This window comes from Apteryx rowi, unplaced genomic scaffold (assembly GCF_003343035.1).
Source record: "Apteryx rowi isolate R43461 unplaced genomic scaffold, aptRow1 scaffold_25, whole genome shotgun sequence".
In the NCBI taxonomy this organism is placed as follows: Eukaryota; Metazoa; Chordata; class Aves; order Apterygiformes; family Apterygidae; genus Apteryx; species Apteryx rowi.
In genome coordinates this window covers 4,595,189-4,620,953 of record NW_020448863.1, presented here as the reverse complement: position 1 = coordinate 4,620,953, position 25,765 = coordinate 4,595,189, and the positions used below count along the sequence as shown (strand labels likewise).

Sequence of the window (25,765 nt, the reverse complement as noted above, 5' to 3'; positions counted from 1 at the left end):
TCAACAGTTTCTTGGGTCAGTAAGGAAATAGTGTAGCAGCGGGATGCTGTTAGTCCTCTAGTGAGTGTGTCATCTTGTTTCATGGGGCGATGTTACTAATTTACCAATAAAAATTGTTGTTAGGCTGCATAAGGGTGTCTTTCTACTGTTGCTGGGCCTTGAAGCCTGCTAGTATAGATTTCAGTTTTCTGAATACATCAATTCAGTGTGTTGCATTTTTCTCCCTTTTTCCCTGTGGTTGTTGTTTAATTCCTTGGTAAACATCCCTGTGATGGATTTAAGCCTCTGCTGATCCAAGGCCTTGAATCCTTAGTACATGTCAAACTTAGCTTCACAGTGATTGAAGTTCTGTTGTGCTAGATAAAGCTTGTTCTAAAATGCGATTTTCTTCTTAATGAATCCTAGCAAGTGTTGAGTGACTGTATATAATAATGATTTGTCTATTCATTCTAGGTTTGTAACCAAGTTACTAGAAGATCTCATTTTCTTTGTTGCTGATGTGCCTAATAATGGGCAGGAAGTTTTGGATGTGGTCGTTACCAAGCCAAACCGTGAACGACAAAAATTAATGAGGGAACAAAATATATTGGCCCAGGTATGTCCTAATGTCCTAATACTTGCCTGTATTTACAAATACATTGTGGGAGAGAATGATTTGGTTATATGCTACTTTTAGCTAAAACTTGGCCATGCCATGTTGTGTTTATTTCTGATTGGATTGGATAGATATGACAGTCATCAGTCAATGATAACCTGTTGGGTCTGTGAATCAGATGGAAACACGAGTGGCCAGGGTCTGTTGTCTGTTAGTTTTGCGCGATTCTGCTGAGTTGTAAGGCTATATTTGATAGCAAATCATTGACCAAATTTAAAACAAGCTTACAACAGCTTGCAGTCCTGCAGGTGATCCCTGTATAGAGAAAATTCTGATGCTCTTTTGGATCCCTGACATTGTTTGTGTGAGGGCCAAATTGCATCTAAATCAGAATTAACATTCTCTTTAAATAGCTTACTGAAATAAAAAATAGTGAAAGGACACAGCCGGTATTGTCCTCCTTTTTTGTCTTTAATTTAGCCAAAGGTAAGGCACTTAACATTAAAATGTTTTTAGTTGAGGATAACGGTCAAAAGAAAATAATGTCAATCAAGTTGGTGAGGAAATGTGAAGCTAAACACCTAAAGCTGTAATGTCTGAGACTGTCAGCATCTCCCAACTTCTGCTTAATCTTATGTAGATAATAAATGCAGTGACTTTGCTCAATAGGAGTCTTGCTCTGATTCTGTCAGAGGACATTTCCATTGACAGTTTTAAATTAAGCAAAAATCTTGATTTTATTTTCATCCTCAGTGGTTTTAATTTTGAACAGATATTTGGGATCCTCAAAGCTCCTTTTAAGGACAAAGGTGAAGGATCAATGCTGAGACTTGAAGATCTAGGTGATCAGAGATACGCTCCATACAAATACATGTTAAGGTTATGTTACAGAGTTCTCAGACACTCCCAGCAAGACTATAGGAAGAACCAGGTCAGTGGTGTTCAAAACAATTTTCCACCTAATTTCTGTAATTATGTATCCTGTGTTTGATCTTGCACTCTGCCCTTGCAAGTGGAATTCTGTGATGAACGTGTATTAAGGGATGGTGAAAGGACTGGGCTCTCCGTAGTTTAGTGGTAAGTAGCAAATCAATCTCTAATACTGCCTCATGTTGAGGGACAGTGTTTTTGTTTTGTAGGCATTTTTATAAGAATTGAATGATCAGCAATGAATATCATAGGTTCATTTTCCTGGCAGACCTCCTTATATCTTCGCAGGCTGAGACTGAAATTGGGGGCCACTGCTTCATTCGTAGGCCTTCTGCTATGTTATTAAAATTATGCTCTTGGACTCTGGATTGTAAAGTGGGAAAACTGCAAAACTGTTTTTGTTTCTGTTGCTTAAACATTTGTGGAGTGATGGCAGTGAATCAAAGCAGGGGTTATTCTATCAGGTAGCCTGATTTCCCACTACTGGAGACCTCTTGTGAACAAGAGATATTTCAGAACACAATGTTGAGTGGTTTGCATATTGTAGTGGGGAGAAACTTCACTAACTTTTTAGGACTAAAGGGGCTAAAGAAAAAAGAATGAAATGTAATGTGTGGCTTCTCTGGTTTCTTTGTAATGCTTTACAAGAATATTTCTGTCTTGGAGGGTGAAGAGGGAAGACTCAGCAAAGAACGTTCCTTAGATGTTATATAAAACTCTTGTTTTTCCTTTAAAGAAATTGTTTTCTATTTTCTTTTAATTCTGTAGGTATTTTTGTGGGTTCATTTCTTTGGTTTTTGAAAGAATGAGAAGAGTTAGTCATCCCTTAATACTGAATCTTTTTCTTGAGGTATATAAGTCAGGTATTCAGATACTTTTTTTGTTCAGTACAGTTCAGAGAGAAGACTTTTGAGAGTTATTTTGATTGTTAATTGGGCTGGATAACTGATTCTAGAAGAAAAAATTGCTGCTTGACAAGTTGTCATGGCAATTTTCATTCTTTCAGGAATATATTGCAAAGAACTTCTGCATCATGCAGTCCCAGATTGGTTATGATATTCTGGCAGAAGACACCATCACAGCTTTGTTGCACAACAACAGAAAACTGCTAGAGAAACACATCACGGCTAAAGAAATAGAGACATTTGTTAATTTACTCAGGAGAAATCGAGAGCCAAGGTTTGAAGTGGTCCACATAACATTCTTCTTCTATATTGATAGGCTTTTATATTTGTAGCAACTGTGAATCTGCCTGCTATTCACTGTTTTGTTGTCTCTTTCTCCTAGCCTTTTTTTTTTTTTAAGACCTGTCACACAAAAAACCTGTGTACAATGTCATGCTAAAAAAGTCAGAAATACCTGCAGTACTTGGGATTTGACCCTATCTGCATTTCAGAATTAGAGCTTGCTGAAAAGCAAGGTTTATAGTTTACAGGACACTTGAAAATTTGGTTTTAGTTCAAAACAGACAGAGAGAAACAAATAGAAATTTTGATTTCTCATAACCTTGCAGCCCCTCTGTGAAACTGCCATTCATGTTTGTTTCCCTGCTAATCACCTAGGTGAAAAGGACACAGATATCAATTTTACTGAATCTTTACTGATGTCGGTTTTCCTGTAGATGCTGATTCCAGGTCAGACCTGCAAGGGGTCTGGGACAGTGAAGATCCCAGTGAGCAGGGGTTTCTCGACCAGATTTTGTTTCAAATGAAACATCTGGCCTTCAGCTTCACTCTGTTCATAATTTTTGGTCAGCTTTAGGTCAGAATATAAAGTAAATGGATTTTTTTTAGTGGAAAATCTATCTATTTTTTTCATTAGACTTTCAATTGTAAATGAACCAAAGTAATGTAAATAAAAGAAATTAACATACTGAAGGCCAAATAATATCCTCAGTGATTGTGGATACCAGTGTTCTGTTAGCAATTTATTACATTGCTCAAGGCCCTGGTGCTGCACTGCTTCAGTTATTTTCTATGTGTCTGCAGCCATTCTGCCTCAGGCTGTAATCTCATTGCTCTCCTATGCTAAGCAGTATTGGGCTTGGTCAGTACTGGTAGAGGAAAACACGGGATCAGCTCCTACCTCAGTGCTGAAGGGACCTTTTCTTTAATAATGATCTCATGTCACTTTTTTGTAGTGGGGAATGTCTTGGTATTGTTGCATAATAAATTGTATTAAAATATACATTCACTTCCGTAAGGTGTAAGTACAAGAGCTATTAATGATTGTAAAATACACCTTGTCAAGATGGTGCAATCTTAACAGTAAAGGTCCGATCTTATGACACTTACTATCTTGTAAACTTTTGCAGCGTTGCTTGTGTGAATAAAGATTGTGGCACTATGCTCTAAAACACATACGCCACAAAATTTAAAACCTTCCTAAGTTTTAGCTCAAATTAAGTAATTTCCCTAGAAGTCTAGATAATTATGTTCTGTTTGCTTAATATTATCCTTGTGATATAATATTGCTGTGCATTGTTAATTGCCTTTTACCACCAGACTTCATTTCAGTGTTGGGTAAACTGGTTCCTGACTATACCTTAAAAATACTTTCTGTACACAGCCTTTGCAGTTCCCAGATCTCTGCCAGGAGTGTGATCTGTGCTAACACAGAAATGATTCTCTCTCTCCCTCTGGTAGGATGATGACCTACAGAGGTTCAAACTGTTGGATGCCAGAATGGCTGATAGTAGACGGTCAAATTTTTAAGCTGGATTTCCAAGGAAATGGAATATATGCTGTGTGTATGTATGTATGTGTGTGTCACCTGTCCATATCTGCTCCACCACCAGTTCTTGAGCCACTTGTCCAGTTTTAGGTATATTGGCCAGAGGAGTGGTGGGCTCAGAGATAGTTTCTACAAATGTTGTGAAAAGAAGAGGCTGCATAGAGGAGAGAGGCCTTTTTATGTTCCAGTGAGGGAAAGGCTGCAGTATGAGCTGCTGTTATCACACACACAGGGATCCAGGAGAGAGGCAGATACTTTACGAATGTCCCAACTAGAAGGAAAGCTTCAATCTGAACCTTGTTAAACACCAGAAGACCCAAGACATAAATTCATAGGAAACAGATTTCCAGGGAAAACTTTTGTTAGTTCTGCTTTGCATGGAATCACTTCTTTGTATACAGAGGGTCCTGCTTTCAGGTCCTGCCAGATCTTGCTTCTTCACTAAACGTTGGCTGTGTCACTTGAGAGGTTTAAAAGGCAGCTTTAAAAGCTGGACTGCTCCAGTGCATGGAAGTTCTTCAGAGAGCACATGGCCATCTCCAGCACAAGTAACATCTCCTTGGTGCTTGAGTTAGGGAGATGCGTTACCTGGAGATGGGTAAAAAAGCATGCTCGTCTTTTTGGTTTCTGACAAGGATGAGGGTCTTCAGTGGAGCTCCCCTGCCAGCCGAGCTTGAGATGACCTCAGGCTGTTCTTAAGTTCTGCCACAACTCTTTGGCCTCTGATTTGCTAAGAAGTGTCATACTCGAGATATTTTCTTTCCTCTCCTTGACTGATTGTTCAGCACCATTCAGGGTTGCTCTCAAAGCTGTTACTCATCTTCATATGTTGTGGATTGCAATAGTACAGATGAGATGCATTTTGATAAAATCTTACAATATATGCTCCCTTTAGTATATTAGTGATGGATACTCCCAAAACTTGAGAGAGAGATAAAGAGATATTTCCATTGCAATGTTTCTGTGTAGTATTTTGTGCCATGTGTTCTGTTGCATCTGTTTTTTCTTTTGACTGTGCAGATTCCTGGATTATCTATCAGACCTGTGTGTATCTAACACCACAGCAATACCGGTAACTCAGGAACTCATCTGCAAGTTTATGCTGAGCCCAGGAAATGCTGACATTCTCATTCAGACCAAGTGAGCATCCATAATCAGAACATACCTTTTTGTTATTTGCTCTGTTTATTACATTTGTAGTGGTTTGTGAGTGGCTCCCCTGTGAATGCTTTGTGCTTGCAGGTTGATCTCGGCACAGATGGACAATCCCTTGGAATGCCCGGTCATCTCGGACGACATTGATGATGAGGAAGTGTGGCTGTACTGGATTGACAGCAACAAAGAACCTCATGGCAAAGCCATCAGACATCTGGCTCAGGAGGCAAAGGAAGGCACAAAAGCTGATTTAGAAGTTCTTACCTACTACAGGTAAAACTGCTTTTTCAAATGGAAGAAAATGTAAACTCTCCAAAGAGCCTGATGCTGTTCTTACTCATTTGTCATTATCRTAAAAGGAAACCAGGTCATGCCAGAAACTGGGCTTAAAAGTTTTTTTCAATTTCTTCCTGTAGGAGGGATGGCGGTCTCTGCTATCTATTCCAGGCAAGTCTTGAGCCTTGCTTGTGATACCTTTTTTGTGTCTCTCTGCTGTGATTTTGCCTCTTAGGTTTTATGCATGGGACTGTATTTTTAGGTCATGCTACTCTTGGAAGCAAGGCATGCTCTGCAGAAGGAGTGTATTGAGCATCCTAGGTTTTGGGGGGAGGATCATGGAACTGAATTTTAAATTGGTTGGAAACAAATAGTTCAAATGCTTCAGCCTTCCCCTGGATTGTGTGTGGTGCTTCACTTGAACTTCGGAGGGAGCCCAGTTCTAATGAGAGCTGGAGCCTAACATTTTTACTGGTAAGTTAGTCCCTTTGTTAGCARAGTCACTCATGTCATTTTTCAATATCTACATAAAAGGACTGAGATCAAGCTTGTAAAGTGAGATACTGAGGTCTGTTGTTTCATGGCATTCAAAAAAATCAGTAGAAAATATATTATTATTTTTCTTTAAGGTATCAATTGAACCTCTTTGCAAGAATGTGCCTGGACCGCCAATATTTAGCCATCAACCAGATTTCTGCACAGCTGTCAGTAGACTTGATCTTACGATGTATGTCTGATGAAAGCCTCCCATATGACCTCCGGGCTTCTTTTTGCCGGCTGATGCTACACATGCATGTAGACAGAGATCCTCAGGAATCTGTGGTACCTGTCAGATATGCCAGACTGTGGACTGAAATTCCCACTAAGATCACAATCCACGAGTGAGTTGAGTGGTGCAAAACAAAGTACCAAAGCATTTTAAAGGGGTTAGCCTCAGGATAAATCGGTTGTATATATCTAATGACAACAAACATGTATGTGAGAAGGTATTTTATTGCAGAACACAGGCTGTTAGTTATTGTTAATCTTGGAAAAGTGCACGGGTAGCTTTAAAAGGAAATATTTTAGTTTTATTTCTCACTGTGTTGTTACAGGGGACAAGCAGGGGAGAAAATGGAATGGCCTTTACCAAGAAAAATTGAACCAGAAATAATCAAATTGTGTTTAACATTACACATTTGCTAGGTTGGAACTCAGTTTTACACTTCAAGCTCAATTAAAAGCCACAGTTGGCAAACCAGAATTTACAGTTAGGTGCAGCTATTGTCCCAGAAACAGTTCACAGAGTCTTTGGCTTCCATCCAGCAAAGTACTTAAGCATGTGTTAAATTTAAGTATGTCAGAAAGGCTCATTGACTGCAGTGGAAACCCTCTCTGGCTTAATTGATTTGATGGAGCAACGCCACTGGGCTAGACCGGCTGAGGAGACAAAAAAGTATAGCAATGCAGCAGACAATATTACTCCTGTTATCGGGGTAAGGGACTTTTGTCGGTAGTATGGCAAATCAGTCCTAGTTGGTGGTGCAAAGAGAGGGAGTTGAATGTCCCAAGCTGCTTTCCTGATGTGCTGGCTTTCCTGCGGAGATAGTAATCTCTGGCTAATGGGCAGAGAGGATAACTGAGACTGGTAACCTGTTAAACTGCCACAGGAACAGTCAAGTGTGCTATCTGCCAGTATTTTCCTGTCTCTGTTATTACCACTCACTGCAACCCATCCCGGTACTACCAAAGGGAAGGTTTGTGCATCTTTTCTCTGCCATCTTTGCGTATCTTTTCAGAATTAGGTGCCCTGTACCCCTTCTCCTTACAGAACTGGCAGTAATTTTAAAGCATCCTGATTGACTTGATGGTTCTTTCTGTGACAGCTCATCCTGAAATTAGAGGTGTTTAACTTTGCGTCCTTCTGTGCCTTGCTTTGTAGGTATGATTCTTTCACAGATTCTTCAAGGAATGAAATGAAGAGGAAATTTGCGCTAACTATGGAATTTGTAGAAGAGTACTTGAAAGAAGTTGTAAATCAGCCCTTTCCTTTTGGAGACAAAGAGAAAAATAAACTTACATTTGAGGTACTCCTTAGCTGTCTGTGTCCTAACTTATGGTAACTTCTGTTATTGCAGAAAATAATCTTGCTGTCTGCTGCCAAACAACTATACTGTTTGTTCTTCCTCCTGAGATGGTTGCATTTCAGTGGCAGGAGAAGGGATATGTGTACAGGTGAATGGTCATGTGCTCTTTTTCTTGTCATTAATGAATTAATGTGTGGTTTTTTTTCAATATAAGAAAGTACTATTCTCCATATAAAATATGACACTGAAGGAATTATTCTGTATAACCTAATCCTGTCTTTTAACTATTGTTTGAAATTCCTGACAGAAACTTTAGAGAGGCCTAAATCTTCCAGGTTCAAGTAAAACTGAATAAAAGGGAAGTCCTTACGGTACTATAGTTTCTTTCTCCAACCTGCCTCATGATCTTTGTCACTCATGCTTCTGGTCATCTGGAATCACCTCCATACAAACTTACCTGACCCCAGTCTCCTTACTGTTCTTTTAACTTCCATCTTCTTTACAGCTACTGACTCTTTGAACAATTTCCTGGAGTGTTTCTTTTCCATCTTATTTATTTTCCAAGATTTATTTTCCCAGATGTAATTGTATTCTTTCAACCCTGTCTAAAAGCTCATGTTGTTTTTGCTTTCTGCTTTAATTTGACTGAGCAATTGTTTTGTCTAACTCTGAAAAACATTTAATGTCACTGGCTGTGGTCCAAAGCCCATTTAAATCAGTGGAAGGACTTGTAGTAAATTGAATGCACTCCAGATCTGAATCTCTGTGAAAGCTGCCATCTGAAATGCAACCATACTGCACAGCTGAATACCACAAAGGTTGCCAATGTTTTGTTCATTTTTATTTTTATTTTTCTTATAGGTGGTACATCTGGCTCGAAATCTCATATACTTTGGCTTTTATAGTTTTAGTGAGCTTCTCAGACTGACCCGGACACTGCTGGCAATTCTAGATATTGTTCAAGTTCCTATGTCATCATACTTTGAAAGGCTGAGCAAGTTTCAGGATGGAGGTGAGAAAAGCAGCAAAGAAGTTTATTACATTGTGTAGTTCATTACGTGGTTGGAAGTAATTTATGGAGTGTGTCATTGATCTTTCTGCATTCTTTATGCACAGACAAATGCACCTACAGGAATATATTGCAGGATACATAAAGATGGTCGACTAAAAAGGAATCTTTTTGAACAGAGCTCCTGACTTCATGACCTGCAGTTACTGTGTTAGTACTGCTGCTCCTTTACTTGTTTGGAACTGAACTTTCAAATTTGGAGCCAGGCTTCAATGTCCTTGGCATTGAACATCCCAAGCAAGTGCAGCAATAGCATTTGCCTGGGCACAACAATTGTAATGGCTCCTGTGGCACAAGTGTTTATCAGTCATCTTATTCTCTAAGTGAGATACTACTAGTCCCATAACTGCAGAAAGCACCAGGTGAAAGTCCACGTTAGGCCATCCTGTCCATCTATTTGTCAGTCTAGAATATTCTCATTTTGCCCAGACCAGGTTGCCTGACAACCCCAGGCTGCATTCAGGCCCTCTGGACAACAGTTTGTCCCACTGCCTTTTCTACTGTGACTTAAAACTGGGTTGAAGACTGAGCATGCCAGGAAGGTGCTGAAGCTCAACAGCTTAGTTTACCTGTGCATATGGAAGGGAGGTGTAGCCATCATGTGAGCTGAGAGGCCGGGTGACTGGCTGATGGCAAATTCCACTTCAATATATGGCTGGCAAAAGTATTGCTGCACTGCCAGCTGGTCCACAGCACCAAAAATGATGAGGGATGAGCTGTCTGGTTTGAAATGAAGATGCTTTTGCATTCTTTTGCATTTCTTTGAAAATTTCATTTTCATTTCACAGCCTTGAGTTTTCCTGATCTTCCTTTTGCTCAGTCACTCCTACAGCACCACAAGACTCCTGTATGTCCTGCATGAATGTGCTGTCCTTCACAACTTGTCTTCCTATTTGATGTTCACGCTCTCTGGAGAAGTGTAGACTGTCATTGTCTGCTCTATCATCTCTGAGCTGAGACGTCTTATGCTTGGTTCACTTAATCTTTCCTCCATCACTACCACTGTGGTTTACTGAAATCCCGCAAAAGTCTTTCCTGCAATGCTGTGCACACTAAGGAATGCTGTAGCTGTTTGCAGTCCCTCCACAGCACTAGAGAAGGACCATATGCTCAGATACCCTGATTTTTGTTTTCTGTTTTTTCCCCGGAAATACTGTGTTGCAGACTCTCCTCTAAAATGGTTCTGGATGCAGTTTGACTCCAGATACAGTCTTAGCAAAGTTGGAGCATGCAGATATGTTTTTTTCATTTTAGTTCCCTCGCTACTCAAGTCTTAAAGCCTGGTTCACCATCTCATTCAATGTTTTTACTCACTGTCATCACCCATGATTGTATTTCGTCCTTAATTCTCTTTTATTTCTGTTGAAGGGTTTCCTTTCAGGCTATATAGGGGAAGAGAGAGCCACCCATTGAGCATAAACAGATCTGCTTACAGTTATATTAATTTCCAGAGCAAATTCATGCAAATCAATAAATTTACTCTGAAATAAGTGAGTGTAAGGGAATGGGGAAAATGTTGCCACATGGAAATGGAAACCCAATAGCTTCATTAGTAAAACTCAAGCCATTGACTGGAGGCTTGTTGGAAACTTTTGCCACATGCCTTCCTCCTGCTTTTGTCTCACTTTCAGCAAAAAAGGCACTAAACAAAGTTGTTGTTCTTTTGTTTCTTTGGTTAGCCTCAGTCTTTATACAGATCCTTAAAATTTTTGTTCTTGGCTGTAGTTGTCTCCATGGATGTTCATCCAGTAAACACTTCAGTTGAAATGTGGCCTGTTCAGCAATGAGTGGACAGCAGTTCCCTGGGCCAGTCCAGGTGGGGTCCTAGTTCAGGTTGGGATGTGACAGTTCACTGATGTTCTTTTGGACATGACCTGTTTTTTCCCTTTTCCTGCTAGCTATATGGCTAGGAAGCCCCTTGTTTTAGAGAGGATTGTTTGCTAGCTCAGACAGTTGTCAGTCTTTTCTGCCCTCTTAAGGGAGAGTTATTGGCTGTGCTGGCTAGGCATAAAAATATGCATTGAAATTTTGCTGCGGAGAGACAGATATTCTTAGGTTGAAATATCTGCACAACTTGCTGGAGAGGCCTTCTGCAGTCTTTGATAGAAGAAAAGGATGTACATCTTTAGCCTATCTTGTCTCCAGCCTCTCCATTCCTCTCTTCTGGTTGACAAGTTGTAAAACATAAACTATCCATTCACTTTGCAGTTGATACACCAAATGATCCTGAATGTCTGGCTACTATGCCCAGAGAGGTCACCATTCCTACTTCTTTCTCTGGAGGTACATACTTACCTACCCTTGGACAGCATTAGGTTATGAAGATGCATGTATTGCAAGGAGGCGTATTTCAGAAGCAATTTTTTACCACTTGTTCAGTGTTCTTGAGCACCCAGCTCACAGAATTTCATCTATGAAGAGTGTATCAACATAGTAGTCAAGCAAAACAGGAGAGTACTTTTCATTAAAAACAAAAAACCAATCAGCATTAACTTTAGCAGCAGATTAAGATGAGAAAGGGAGCTGAAGAAGAAAGTGCCAGGTATTGTAGTTGCTGACATTCTGGAGACAGCTGTTGTGGCTGAAATGTCAACTATCTATAACTTCTGCGTATCTTAGTCTCATGTGGAAGCCTTCTGGTGAGGAATGAATCAGATCATGGGGGCAGGACTTTGGCTGGCATAAGTTGTGGTAGTTCCAGGGGCTATAAGAGTTCACGCCAGCTGAGTATTTGGTTCCATTCTGTTTTGTTTTGTTTTGTTTTTCCCTCCCCTCCTGCTTTTTTTAAATGTACACACGCAGCGCACATTTAAAACATATGGACATTTTCAGTCTTTATTATGTTGGCAAGCCGAACATGGTATTTTTGAAACCTGGAATCAAAAAGTCACCAACTTGACTGTTGTGCAAGATGGACACTTGTCTCAAGCGTTGTGGTGATAAACCTTAAGAAGTCCTACCTAGATGTTACTGAGGTGGACCACAGCAGCACAGGAGCTGTGGGATAACTCTGGTGTAGGCACAAAGACATTCAGATTCATCCACCTGGTTTCTTGGCCTCTGGTGAGGGGCTCTGAGATTCCTATCCATCATTATCTGCTTTTCACCCACCTTTAAAAGTACAGCAATGAGATAATCTTTGTCTCAGTAACCAGATGGGAACTGAAAAAATTTCATCCATTTGAGGACAACCATTGGGATGCTATTGAATAGCAGCCCTTTAAAACCCGCCCTGTGGTTGTCTTCCAACAACATCTTGAATGTCTCTTTACCACCAGGTAAAGAAAAGGTTTGAGATAAGCCCCAAATACACAAAGCCCTTGACCTGCTTGTGGGCTCTCTGCATTGTTAGCTCTCAGTTGGCCATAGCTCAGGTGCATTGTGTCCCCACTAGACTAGGAATAACTAAGTTTAGGCAATTTGCTGACTTGCATGGTAGTGTGGTTGGCTGCTTCTGTACTGTGTCTTTTCAGGCTGTGCAAACTTGTGCTTGAGCCCCTGGACTCTGTGGGGCTCTTGTACGTCTATGTCTCAGCATGTGCTTGGCCGTAAATATACTGAGGGTAAGTGGGGCTTGGCTTGAGGTGGGGCTTGGGTCTGTGTTTTAACGACAGGGAGACCTGCTGTACTAGGGTTGCTGGAAGAGACTTGTGTGTGACATGAGCATGTTGTTCAATGACACTCTTGTAGCTTTTTACCTTCTGGGGGAAGGGGAAAGGCATGGATCTATTCTGCACTGCTTTGCATCTTGTGGCAGTCACTTCTACCCAAACAAGGTGGATCCCAAATGCACTGATGTTGCCTAGGTCCATTTTGCGCTATGGATCTTGAGAAGTGAGTAGGCCAACAGAGAACTTGGATCTGATCTAGATCCCACCTCACTCTGAGAGCAAGGATAGTTCACCAGGCTTAGGCTGTAGGTTTACGCTGTGTTTTTCAGTCTTACAGTACTTAGAAGATTATACTTTCTTCAAAGTTTCCCCTTCCCCTTTTACACAGATAACCTGCCTATAATAAAACTAAGTAGTTGAGAATATCTGTTAATTCTTTTATCAGTTATCTGTCTTGGGTTTTTATTGTCTCTTTTAATGTCCAATACTCATTTCTTAGCTTATTAAGTAAAAAGAGCTACAATAGAAAGCAACTCAACCTGTGTTTTGTGGTTATTGAAAGATGTGTTGGCATTTTCTAAAAATCAAGATGCTCTATTGATTTTTCAGAAAGTATTTGCTTATTCATAAATTCCATAAAATTCAGAGAGGTTATTGTTCCCTGCTGTTGTTCAGGATGGTGGGACCCATCCCTCCAGTGAATTAGGGGCAGGAGTGACTTCTCCCTGCCTTTTGGGGAGGTCAGATTCTTCTCTCATAACTCTCCAGAATACAGCAAGGCTCTTGCTCCACAGCAGCCTCTCTGGTGAGTCCAATACTTGTGCCATTCATATTGGTATTACCTTTGAACAGAGAGTATTGCAGGTGGGTGTCCCTCCAACACACTGTTGCTCTAGGGGTGTGCAGGTTTTCACAGCTTCTCTCTTAGGGAATATTAGCTTCTCTGAGTTACAAAATTCAATCACACATTGATCTTAATACCTCTCCCCCACTTCCTCTCCCTAACAATTTAGATTAATGAAGATTTCTTACATAACTGTTAGATTGTACCTCTTTTTACTTTGTGTGTATGCTACGTATGTGTGGAAGTCAGTCATTAGTTTTGGAGATTATCAAAAGTTTTGTTTAATCCATCCAGTTAGTATTAACAAATGTCTAGGCATCAGCTTTAATACAGTAAGAACGTGTATTTCATACAGTAAGCTTTGAGCTTTGGAGTGTATCTCTAAAACCCAGTTTTGACAAACACTAGAAAGCCAGCCATGACACCCAGGACTGATGGTTTAATCATATAAATAAATATGTTTAAATTTAATCAAACGTCAGGGATCTGATCCTGTGGCTGTAATGTAGGAAACTGCTACATAGTACCAGCTTGGGCTTCTGTATATTTTAATTTTAATCACTATCTTGCTGTAAACTTACATCACCTGGTATTAAATGGATACTTAACAGCAGTATTTTGACAATTCAGAAATGCAGTTATTTGCAGGTTTTAGGACAAGTGATATGAGAAGAGGTATGACCAAATGGAAAAGTCATGTAATTCCTAATCTGCAGCTCTTAAGTAGATCTAAGGTGGCAACTCTATAGAAGTTAGAAATTCTGAGTAAGATGTTTTTAATTTTGCATCATAGCTCTTAGATTTTAGTTTTGTTAAAACGTATGTAATTCTAAGGGAGACTCAGCACCACAGGAGTTTGGGGCCAGAGAGGGTGTACTCAATGGGTATACCATTACCCATTGAGGTATTACCTCAATTTGTTCCAGGGCAGTAGCAACAAAAGCTTCCCCCATCTGATGCCTGTAACGGGGAGTTGTGTGGAACCGGTGAGCTTGTCTCTTTCCTAGTTTGGCCATTGCTCTGTGTCATGAAGCCACTGGTCAGGATTTTGAGAATGGCTAAAACAATTGAGGATAGGGGGAAGAGTGAGGTGCTCTTAGCTATGGGAAGCCTGCTTGAGGTGTGYGTCTGAAAATTGAAACAATGAAATTTATAGCCAGCAATCTGAAGTCTTCTTCCCTGATTAATATTGATTCATTCCTTAAACAAACCCACTTATTTCAGTAAAACTACTTGCTAAGTAAGGAAGTATATAGCACAAGCATTGAACTGTTGAAGCAAATCTGCCTTTAAAATGGGCTGTATTTCTGGACTTAGTAGAAGCTGCATGAAGAGTTAATTAACCTGTCACCCCAAGATGTCCTTTTCCATCCTCCACTTAAATTTTGAGCTGCATTGATGGCTGAGTCCTTGATATTGTATGCAAGTTTCTCTGTATTGGTTCTGGAAAGTTTCTGAAAAGATCTTTACATTATTGTTAATATTATGCCTTACTTCCTTTAAAAAGCTTGATTTTAATGCCACCATCAGTTACTTTAACCAGAATTAAATCAGTGTGCATATAGTTTTTAGGTGTGACCTTATTTGATGAGGACATATCAGAAAAAATTGGATGGAAACACTCGTGGGATAGGATACTGGAAAAAGGAAAGATGTGTGCTTTTGGAAAAGCTTCTTACCTGTTACTAGATTGCATCCTAAAAATGAATTGACTTGGAAACATTGCAGCCAACTTCTTTTTCAATCGGAGTATCATAACTTTGAATCATTTTGGAGGTTATTGGAACCTTTTTCCTTTTTTCTCTTTTCTTTAAATTCTAAGAAATATGGGGTTTATAAAATATGCTGCCTGTATCCTAAAGAAACATTTTCTGTGAGGACTTCATTTACTAGTACTGTCGTTCTGACACCTTTCATGAATGTTATAATCTCTTACAGTTTTAATTAAAAAATAAGGTCATTGCTTTCCTAATAAGTTCACCCTGCTGTATCATTCCAGAGTCAGGAGCCAGTCTGCCTTGTCCAATGCTGGTTATTTATTCTCTGTGAATTAAAATGCACATCTTTCTCTCAGAGCGATTGATCTTTGAGATAACTGATTTTAGTCAAACCATGCAGCTACAGCATATGTCAGGTCTGAAAGATGAAATGACATTGTAGTATTAGCAGGCAAGCTACACATTTGCCATGCAGCTCAGTGCTATTTAGTTAACATTACGTTTGGGAAAGACAGTAATGGCATGCAAGGAAATATGTCCTTGAACTTAAGATGCGTGTATCTTGGGATGCTATTCACTGTGCTGGGCACTGATCTGAAAAAGCCCTCAGTAGGACAGACCTGGATTTTCTGTAGAGTACATCTTTCCTTCAGTAGCTGTGCATAAATGGCTACAATTTTCCTTACTCAGTGTCCACTGACATCAGGGAGTCTTTCAGTTGTCTTTGCCTCAACAAATGAAGGCTGTGCTCAGTCTGATCTGGTGGAACCAGGTTTTAAAAACTGCCCATTACAAGCTCCAATTGCTCTTGCCTCTGCTTCTTCTCCCAGGAAATCTGTTGCTCATGTCTGGCTCAACAGCCATGCCTCCTTTTACCTATTCAAGCCTGTAATGAGACGTCCCTGGTCCTTCACGCTACTTCTTTGTCTTTAGTTTGGTAGCATATTCCTCCTGCAGACTGAAGGGAGTAAAGGATAAAGATCTGTCCATAGGTGTCCTGAGATCTTGGAATGCTTCTTCAAAAGGTGTCAGAACCAGTCGGACTGCTATGTTGTGCTGCAGACTTTGCCTCTTTGTCATAATGTTCCCCAAAGGATTTGACCTTCAGAACAGGGAAGTGTTCCTCAGCCACCGCTCCTTCTTGAAGACTTCAGCCCTGGTGTGCTACCATTTCTTTGCAAAGGAGCACTTGCATACCAGTGTGGCAAGGAACTGTCCTCCAGTCTTCTGCCCCTTTGCTACATCCTGTTAGGCTGCCTGGTCCCTCAGTTTCGACAGCATAAAGATAGGTAGCATTGTCTCCCTGTCCTCTTGGCTGCTAGTAGTGTGCATGCTGTTTGGAGACAGTGGTAAGGAGAACAAGCTAGAATGGGCTTGAGAACAAGGTTGATCCTGTCATTTCTACTGCGCCCATGGTTTCTCTGTGACCAAGGAAGACCAGATTTCATCCAGGACTATTAGGAAAGATTTTATTGTTTCTCAGCCTTGCATCCATGTGTATTAGCTGCTCTTTTGTCTAGTTAACAATTTGAAATATCTTTTTGAGGCACCTTTGATTAGTAGAGCTGATGAGGCAGTGGCTACCTGGCAGACTGGAGTCTGGAGTTTATGCCAGCAGTTTACAAAAACACAGACTTACAAGAAAAAAAAAGATTTAACTCTCAGGAAAGTTGGCTGCGTTGATCAGATGTCTGTAGTGAAGCAACTGCCATTCATTGTGGAATATGATCAGACCAAAGGGGAAGTCATTCTGATAGTTTAATTCTCTGGCATGGCCTATTTCTCTTTCCTGTTTAATCTTTCCCTCATCATTAGGCCTGTGCATTGATGTGATTCCAGAGACCATTGCTCTTCTGGGGATTGACACCTGTTTTGTAGACCTAGAATGCTTGATTCCCATGCTCTTTTATTTCTCCAAGGACAGCATGCATTTTTTCCATCTTTTCCTCCTCTAATGTCCATGGCAGGAAAGCTGTATTTTTGACTCTGCTTTGTGGTTTTGGGGATAGGTGGCATCAACAGAAACTGCAGAATGTCAGGAGAAGGTGGATTTTTATGGAGTTTCATGATGGCCTGGTGGTGGTGAGTTTGCATGCAAAAAAGGAGGGCTTGTGGATATGCTGTTGATAAGTGGAGGCTGGCATGGCCATGTTTATTTGGAGGGTGGATGGCAAAAGAATGTGCACTGCATGTTGTTGTTGTTTTTTTCCCCCCTCTCATTAGTTCTGAGGGCTATATAAAATGTAGAAGTGGCCTCAACCTCTGCCCTTAATGTCATGCATTAGGTTTTCTCTGAGGCTCACRAGAGGTCAGCTAGTTATTGAGGAATGAAGAATGGTTTAGTGAAGAAATAAAGTGTGGTTCTTGGCCTGTTTATGGTAGGTTCTGCAGTCTTTATGAGCAAATTCTGTAGGAAACCTGTAAAAATTAATACCTTTTTCACAAACAGAGCTATAAGGCTTTATGCTCCTGGCAAATAATATATAGCTCTGAAGGGCTTGAAATAAAGTATGTTCCTTTAGGTACTGAAGTGTTGTTATTATATGTCTTATAAATGGCTATAACTTTTCATGCAGAAAAATTAAGTTGCATGAAGCAAGGTAGCCAAATCAACAAACACAAAGAAATGTAGAATTACAGCTGCCATGGGGCTTTTAATTTAGCCCTTGGTAACTTGGCATTACTGCATGTATGGCTCTCTGCCAGGGGTTCCCCAAGGACTGGCCAGTGTTGCATGCTTTAAGATAGCACTGAATAAATAAAATTTTAAAAAGTATACAGTGGAGCAGTATTACAGGTCTCACTTAAATCCACACAACCAAGGGCATTTGGAGTCACTTGGAAGGTGACTTGGTAGTGTAAGTGCTATCTTAAAACTTAGTTGAAGGCCAACTTTGAGGCATGGCCTGAGACAAAGTCAGCTTTTGCTGACTTTTGGTGAAAGTTTTGGACTCTCAGCAACTTACCAGATGTCTTTTAATGTAGCAGTGAGCTTGGAAGCTATCTTAAAGCTTCTCAAGAGCACTAGCAGAATTCATTTTTACCACACCACGGGTGGTAAAAGTCAGTTTTCCATGGGAAAAGAATGGGTTCTGAAGAGGTGCGAGGAGAAGAAATGAGGGGGAAAAAGGTGTTAGGAGTCATTGTGAGCTGGGGTGGTGGGTTCAGCAGGTGAATGAGAATGGCTGACGAGGACTGGGAAGGCTTTGGGACTTCCTCAGATTGTGGATGGGATAGAGGCCTGAAAGGCTTTGGTGAAAGGAGCTGGTATGGGAGAAGGGGGCTAAGTATGTCAGTCTCTCTAAGAAAACAGGAATAGATGTGATCAGTCAATTGGTAGAGGGCTCTGGGTGGTGGTGAGAGCTAATGGGCTTCAGGCTGTAGGTATCAAGGGGCTCTGAGGGCGCCCTTCTGATGCTCTTGCCATCCCTCTCTTTCCTCCTCAGCAACTTTGGAGGCAAGGGAGACTGACTGGAGGGAAGGCCAGCCCCTTTCATATTGCTGGACAAGGCTTGGCTAAGCCTTGAGCCACCTCTGAATGAGTCATATCTGCTGTGAGGGAGAGAAGATAGGGGTTTTTATGGGAGGATGATAGGTAACAGCTGAGGCAGAGATCCTAATAGTTAAATGATATTAGACACAGCTAAGCCTTCTCTTGTCTATGGATCTCCCCTTTTGTAGGGCCTAGCAGCAACTTTCCCTGCCCAAGCCTCAGAGAGGTAGTTCTCTCCCACCGGCTGAGGTGCTCAGGGGGACATGGTAGGTTACTTGGGATTCTTGCAGTCCTGTAGAGTATTTTGGGAAGTGGGAGGAGGCTCACGCTTCATGGCAGGGGAACAGGAAAACTTCTAATAAAATAGTTCTTGAAGCTGCCAGTGCATCACACAGATGGAACTGATATTGTCCTGTACCTAGGGATTCAAGCTACAGCTGAGCATTAGCCAAAGACTGCCTTTGGGAATGATGGGGAAAGCAGGAGGAACTGAGGATGGGCCATCTGCTCAGTTTGTAAAGAAAAGAGGGCCTTCAGAGACTTTTGTGTCTTTTGGGATCTTTGGTAAATCCTGTGGGAATGTTTTGTTCTAGAAGTGGATAATCCAAGTTCAGAAGAGAAGTAGTTTCAAAGAGGCATGTAAAAAACATGTGGGGTCATAGGGCAGCTTATTATTCCCTGCAGTCCTTCAGCCTCAGCATTTGTTTGTTAAGGGATGAAGGGCTTTCATAGCAGCACATGCTGTCTGGTTTGTGTCCTGCTATGGTGGAAATGAGGTGTTTTCTAGGAGGTATTTACCAGAGGTTGAAGCGTTAGGTCATTCAACAGTCATAGCTAAAGAATGGTCAAGTTTTATGAGATCAGAGAGCTGTTTCTGTAACTTTATTCTTATTTTCATATTTGGTATTCTGCTTCTTTTGTGTGAGAAATGCCACATTTTTGCAAAACCCTTGATTTGTCTTCTTTTTCCCCCCTTTTTAAACAATGTGTTAGGCTTTTATGGACAGGTTAATGATGAGTTGTTGGAGCAGTGGACCCATCTATGTTTTATCTTTATCTTGTCATTAAGTACCAGATTTCTTGAACCCATCATATGTCAGCTCCTATTTAGGTGCTTAGTTTCCAGAAGCATTAATTATCCAGCTTCTCCAGTCCCTGATGAGAGCTGTTGAGTGTTAAAATCCTTTTGAAAATATAGGCACTTTGTACATTTCTGACTAGGGAGATGAGCACTGTGGAAAAACTGCCCTAGCTGAAAGTGGCTGAACACTTTTGAAAACTGAGTCCTAGGAATCCATCTTTCCAATATCAGTGTTGATGAAGCCTGAACAATAATGTTAATAAGAGCAGACTCTGTCCCTCTTTGGCAAATAGGGGCCAGATGAAGTGCATATACATACTTTTAAAATAAATAAGGCTTCAAGTCAGTTTACTGATGTCTTGGGGATATCTGTGGAGTGGGAGGCTATTCACTCTGCGATTACCTGCCAATCTTTGAGGCTGTTCATTGTTTATTCACACTCACCCACAGCATGGTTGCCTGCACTGTTTGTGAAATACCTAAAATGCTATAAATACTTGTCTACTAAGAGCAGATTGAGGACACTGCACAGCCATTGGCTAAGAACAATTTGAAGAAAAGGCATGAATTGCCAGCTGCCTTTGACAGTTGTTTTTCTTTCTGAATATGCTATTTTGTCACTTACCATCCGTACTGTATTACACAGCAGATTGTTGTTTACTTCTATGTTTTGCTCTTAGAATTTTTGAAACCAGTAAATGACTTATCAAGAAAGTATGTTTATGTAGAAAATGAAGTGTCAAATTATCCACTGTGTCGATTACTTGGGTGGTTGTTATTTTTTTTTTTCATAATTGACTCCTCTGAAAAATCTTTCTTCTCAGAGAGGCCGCTGTGTTGTCAGTCGTGCCAAATAGTATGAGATTACGTGCTACAGTTTTGTGACAGAAACTGATATTCATTAGGAAGTTGTGATCACTGTAATAAAACATAATGAAAAGGTGATGCATAGTTGTCTTTCCAAAACATGACAAGGATTCTCTTCTTTCCTCTTATTTTAGTGCCTGTCAATCTGCAGATCCTTTAAATTACCATCAGTGCCTACAGTGATTTCACTCTTTTCGTTGGCTAACTTTGCGAGACCATACATTCAGCAGGAGGCATTTCCCTGTCTGTCTGTAACAAGGTGGCATGGGAATGCAACATCTAATTGGTTCCACCACTTCAGGGATGTTCTTGGCATCTGACTTTTCTTGGCAGGGGGAAGAACAGAGAAGGAGAATCAGGGAGAGGGAAGGAAAACTGGAAAAATAAAAGAGCAGTGAAGGTTGCCCTGAGCTCTTTTCCTCTGTTGAGCTGGATAACAGCTTTGAACATTTGTGGTTTGTTGATGAAAGAACTGGTCGGTGGCACATGCTAGCACCTTGCAACATTACAGTGTCTGTTCTCTCCCTGCCGCACCTCTCAGCTGCATTAAAATGGTATTTCCTTGACCTCAAAGAGGACAACAAATGCGAGAGATGAGTGGGGTAAGGATGGCAGTACCATATGAAGGCACACCTCAGGGTTCTGTTCACTTCGTCTCTAACACAAAGGTCACACAAAAGTAATCTGGGTTCACATCTACTTAGTGTCTCTCCTGATTTAACTCAATTAACTGTAGCTGAGGCAGTAAGTTAATTTTTCTTTGTGCATTTGTATTCAGGAAGCACTTCAGAGCTGTAATGGAGATCAGAGCCCCATTGTTTTAGTCACTGTATGCATACATACTAAGAACTTAAATCTCTTTTACTGAGCCGACCTCTTTTGTCTTGCATTGTTGTGGGCTTAGCTGACATGCAGTCAGTTACTTGTTAAGCCACAGTAAGCTTTCTGCATGTTTTACCTCTGAGACTCGTAACCTTCCCTGATGAGGTAACTGTGCTAAAGCCAAGAGGACACAAAAGCAGGGCAAGGTGAAGCAACTCACTGACAAAAGAACCATCTCCTGACCCTTGATGTTTATGACTGACAGATTTAAATTCATACCTCATTTGGTTTGGATTTCCAAGCAGGACAGCAAAACTGAGTGACATGAATGCTAATCTACTGGGAGGGTATCTTCTGGAAGAGAAGCTTCTCCCCACTCTTCATGTACATGATTGATCCTCCTGGCTTCTCTTGAAGAGTTAGGGTAGTTTCTTCTCAGGGTCTAGACCCAGTCCAGCTTTCTCACTATCATGCATGGATGTGCTGGTTGACTGCTGTCTACTCCTAAGAGATGGCTATGTTTTATAATCACCCTGCAAAACACAGCTCTTGAAATATCTTTCCTGAAAAGTATGTTGAATTGCTCCAGTTGTCCTATTATTTTCACTCCATGTGAATGTTCTCCCCAAGCCTGCTCTGAGTTAATTAAAAAGAATAATTGTCAGTATCACACAGTTTAAGAAGTTGTCCAAGATGGGTTTACTCATGACATCATGTCTTACTGCTGTTATTGACAAAAATAAAACTGTATTGAATCACTACCGACATCAGCTATAAATACTAAAATGGATTAAGTAGATTTTTCCTTCACTAAAATCCTTTCCTCTGCATTAATGAAATACTATTGGAAATGACAGTAGTAATAAGAAACACCTTAACCCTCATTAGCTTTTCTGCCTCTAGCTGTTTTGATCAGTCACATGAAGGCCAGTAGTCAAGGGATGTTGTGGATGGAGGGTTTATCCTTATTACAGACTCTGCTGGGAAGCTGCCTTACAGCTACTGTTCACTGGGCTGTACTGTCTTCCACCACTGATGTTCTGTGGGTAAGGGGAAAGGCCAGCAGCCATCTCATTTCTTTTCTTTCTTGTATCCTTTTATAGGCTCCATCATCACATTAGCTGAGTGCCTTCTAGTCTTTATTATAGCAAGCCTCTGAGTGCCCTTGGTAGAGATGGAGAAGGTGTTCTCCTCGTTCATGGAGCTGGTGCGGAAACGTAGAGATAGTGACTGATTTCAAGGGTGCAGAGAAGGGAATTGAATCCCACCCTGGGATTTCCCGTGCCCCTGCAGTGCCTGTTCAGCACCCCACTGATGACTGACAAATAAGCAGGATGTGTGCTCTGGGCAAAATCCCAACTTTCTTTCCCCAAGAACATGGGCTCCACCCAAGGTGCTAAGCAGAGAGCAGTGGTTACTCTCTACCCTAGCGAGGGAGGGAGATCAGGGCCATAGTGAGAATGAGTAAACATGATGGTCAGTGCTTGGGGCAGTACAGCTGCATACTGCCCTTGAGCAAGGCTTGTGGCAGAATCAATGTCTACAGCAATCGTGTATGTTACCTGTAGTTTTTTTGTGTCAGTGAGATTTGTGTGACTGCTTGTCAAGGAATGTCCAAAAAGATGCTGAAGGCTTTTTTTGCTAACTTTACACTGAATGGACTCCAGTTCTTAAGGGTGGGCAGGGACCTTTTAAGATAAAGCAAAAGTCTTCAGCTTTGTTTGGGACAAACTGGAGTTTTATCTAGGTCTCTGGAAGAATATCTTTTGGACTCTTCTTAGAATTAAGCAGCTTAATTCTCTACCGGTAACCCCATTGAATCAAATTGTTTTATAAAGAATTCCTGACCTTCCCAAATAGCTGTGCCTCTGATTATATTCACTTCTGTACAACTGTGGTGAAAGGGATTTTGAATTCTCTGTTGCTAGTCAGAGGATGATGACCTCCTGACTGAGATTTAAAGCAGAGGTGTTGCAGGCCACAAAGCAGCTGCACAGCCTATAGGACTTCTGCTGTGGCCCTGCAAATGTGCTTATCAGTCAGCATTAAAGACAGGATGATATGAATGAGATGATTTGCTTCACATTTTGGAGATGAAGAAGATGCAAAGAGTCAGTTTAATAGGAACCACTTTAAGGGTTAAAGGTCCTRTACTTAGTAATCCAGCTTTACACTGGTATAATGAATGACCGTCAGTGCAAATAAGTGTTGTTTAGCACACTGGGATAGAAAGAGAGAGAGAGAAAGACATGATCCTATTCCCCAGCTGTTTTATTTGATTTAAAAGGTACATGCACAATTTTCATTTTGCAGCAAGAAGGTTATTTGAATGATTTTTATTTGCTTTATGCTGGTGTAGGCAGTTAGGAGAACTTTCTGTGTCAGCCTGATGTGAGGATTTAGCCCTTAGTCTGACTTGTAGCTTTTTTCTCCTAACATCATGCAAAGTCAGAAACACATTTTTTTCCCTTTGTAGAGACTTGAAGTATTATTTTCAAAAGACCAATTCAGACCAATTGCACACCAGACTGGATGCCAAATGGGACCTCAAACATGACACTAATCTGCCTCATTCACTTTGAAAAAGCAAATTCTTTGTGTTTCCTTTTAAATTTGGGGGTAAAGGCATCCTCGTTCCCTGCATACAGTACTTGAGCTCTGTGGATTGAAGAAAGAGGGGCATAAGAAGAGGATATTGCTAGCAAAATAAAATATGTCTTTGACTTTTTACAGAAGATTGTCTAGGAAGAGGGTCTCTGCAATGCAAGTAGAAGTTGGCAGCTGAATGGTGATTAAAGTGTACAAAAGACATTCAAGAACTACTCAGGCTTACCTCAGCAAAGCTACATCTCCTCCATTCTTTTGTTTGCTTTTGGTGTAGTCTAGGTCTTGCCACTATTTCTCCTAAAAGATACTATCATTCCCTTCCTTTGATCCATTAGTTCAGGTCTGTGCTTTGCAAGAAAGAAAATAGGTAGCAATCTGGATATTCTTATTCTTCTCCCCACCTTTGCAGGAAGATAGTCATTGGTTCAAAGAGATGTTTTTCACATCAAAATTCATTGTAGAGAAAGACCAGTTTGCAGAATTGGCATCAGTGGGAAGTGGGAGGGACTGTTATGGCTAGATTGGACCAAAATTCTTGCCAGTGAGTGAAGATGTGCTTCCCCCCACCAGTTATAGATTATGAAAGAAACTGTGATTTCAGAGATTAGTGTGACTTTCAGGACAGCCTTCAGGACCTGGTGTTCTCCTGGGATTTTTCTGAAAGGGGGATGGTTTTATAAGTGAGAGTGAATGGTGGAAGAATCTCAACTGTCTCTCAGGGTTTCCCATATGAGTTAATGTAAGCTGAGGGAATGACTGTTCTGGGAGCCAGGCAATTATTTCCTGTTTCTTTTAAACAAGTATTTAAAAAATCCCAAACCATCAAAACCCAACCTTCCACACATAGGCACATAGATATGTGAAAGCGCACATGCAGAGGTGAATGTGTACACATTTGCAAACTGTCCAAGTAGTCACTATGTATAATAGGATTTATCATATCTTATCATGAGCTTTGGCCAGCCCAAGTGTACATAGGCCTGTTTCCCACTGTGTTTCCTATGCAGGCATAGGAGTATGCACACCCAGCAGCAGCCCCAGGCTTTCCTGAGATGCTTCTGTCCTGTTCATTACTCTTTATCCATCATTCAGATATGGCAGAAGTTCAGCAGATCAGGGAAAAAGCATCAGGCTTTCTCCTGCTAGTTGTGTGGATTGACTTTGGTTTGTGGCCTGCCATTTGGACCATATACAGAGATTGATCAGACTTGCAAGGCCTCAAATCTTTACTCTCTTTTAGTGTGACATACAGGATACTTTGATAGTCTCCTTGCAGCTTCTGCAGTGCCAAAGGCATCCTCACTGTCAAGCACCTGCTTTATAACCAGTCATCATGGAGAAAACATCAAGCGGACTAGGCTTGGAAAATGAGCTCCTCCCTTGTCTCTGCAAAACAAGGTCATAAATTGCAGGAAGGAGGATATAAGCTAAATATCAAGAAATGTTATCTAGCAATGGAGGTAGTGGAGTGCTGGAATTGCTTGCCTACAGATAGTGTACAATGTGAGATATGCATCAATAGATACTCTTAAGAACAGGTTAAACAAATGTCTTTCAGAAATGTTTTTAGATATAGATAATATGCCTTCAGACTAGGAGATAGATTAGGTAAACTAAGATTACCTTCACCCTATTTTTTGTGATTTCATGGACATACTGACAGAGCTGTGGAAACCCACTGCCATCTTTTTCATCTGTTGACCTGTAAGCAGATTTCCTGGCAAATCAATGTAGAAAATTGTCCCCAAACCTTTGGGTGATTTGAGTGAATTTCTTCTCTGGAGTTTTGAATAATAATTGATGATTTAATTTTCAGTATACCTGTTAAGATTGTATGGGGGTTGATATGTGAGTGTATGTGTGATGTATAGCTTTTCAAACAAGCTTTACTGATGGCA

The 25,765-nt window shown here is 40.8% G+C and overlaps 1 protein-coding gene across 3 annotated transcripts in view; it reads left to right on the top strand.

The window, feature by feature from the left end:
* Positions 1–25,765, top strand: part of ITPR2 (inositol 1,4,5-trisphosphate receptor type 2) — a 278,104-nt gene that overhangs the window by 89,169 nt on the left and 163,170 nt on the right. For 2 of the 3 annotated variants that reach the window (XM_026066890.1, XM_026066889.1), the window contains 8 exons: positions 454–595; positions 1,368–1,526; positions 2,532–2,704; positions 5,279–5,398; positions 5,501–5,686; positions 6,319–6,570; positions 7,611–7,755; positions 8,617–8,767. In XM_026066890.1, coding sequence (XP_025922675.1) covers positions 454–595; positions 1,368–1,526; positions 2,532–2,704; positions 5,279–5,398; positions 5,501–5,686; positions 6,319–6,570; positions 7,611–7,755; positions 8,617–8,767 — 1,328 coding nt within the window. Of the gene's footprint in view, positions 1–453; positions 596–1,348; positions 1,527–2,531; positions 2,705–5,278; positions 5,399–5,500; positions 5,687–6,318; positions 6,571–7,610; positions 7,756–8,616; positions 8,768–25,765 lie in introns of those variants that run through there. The other variant, XM_026066891.1, reaches the window with a different exon arrangement.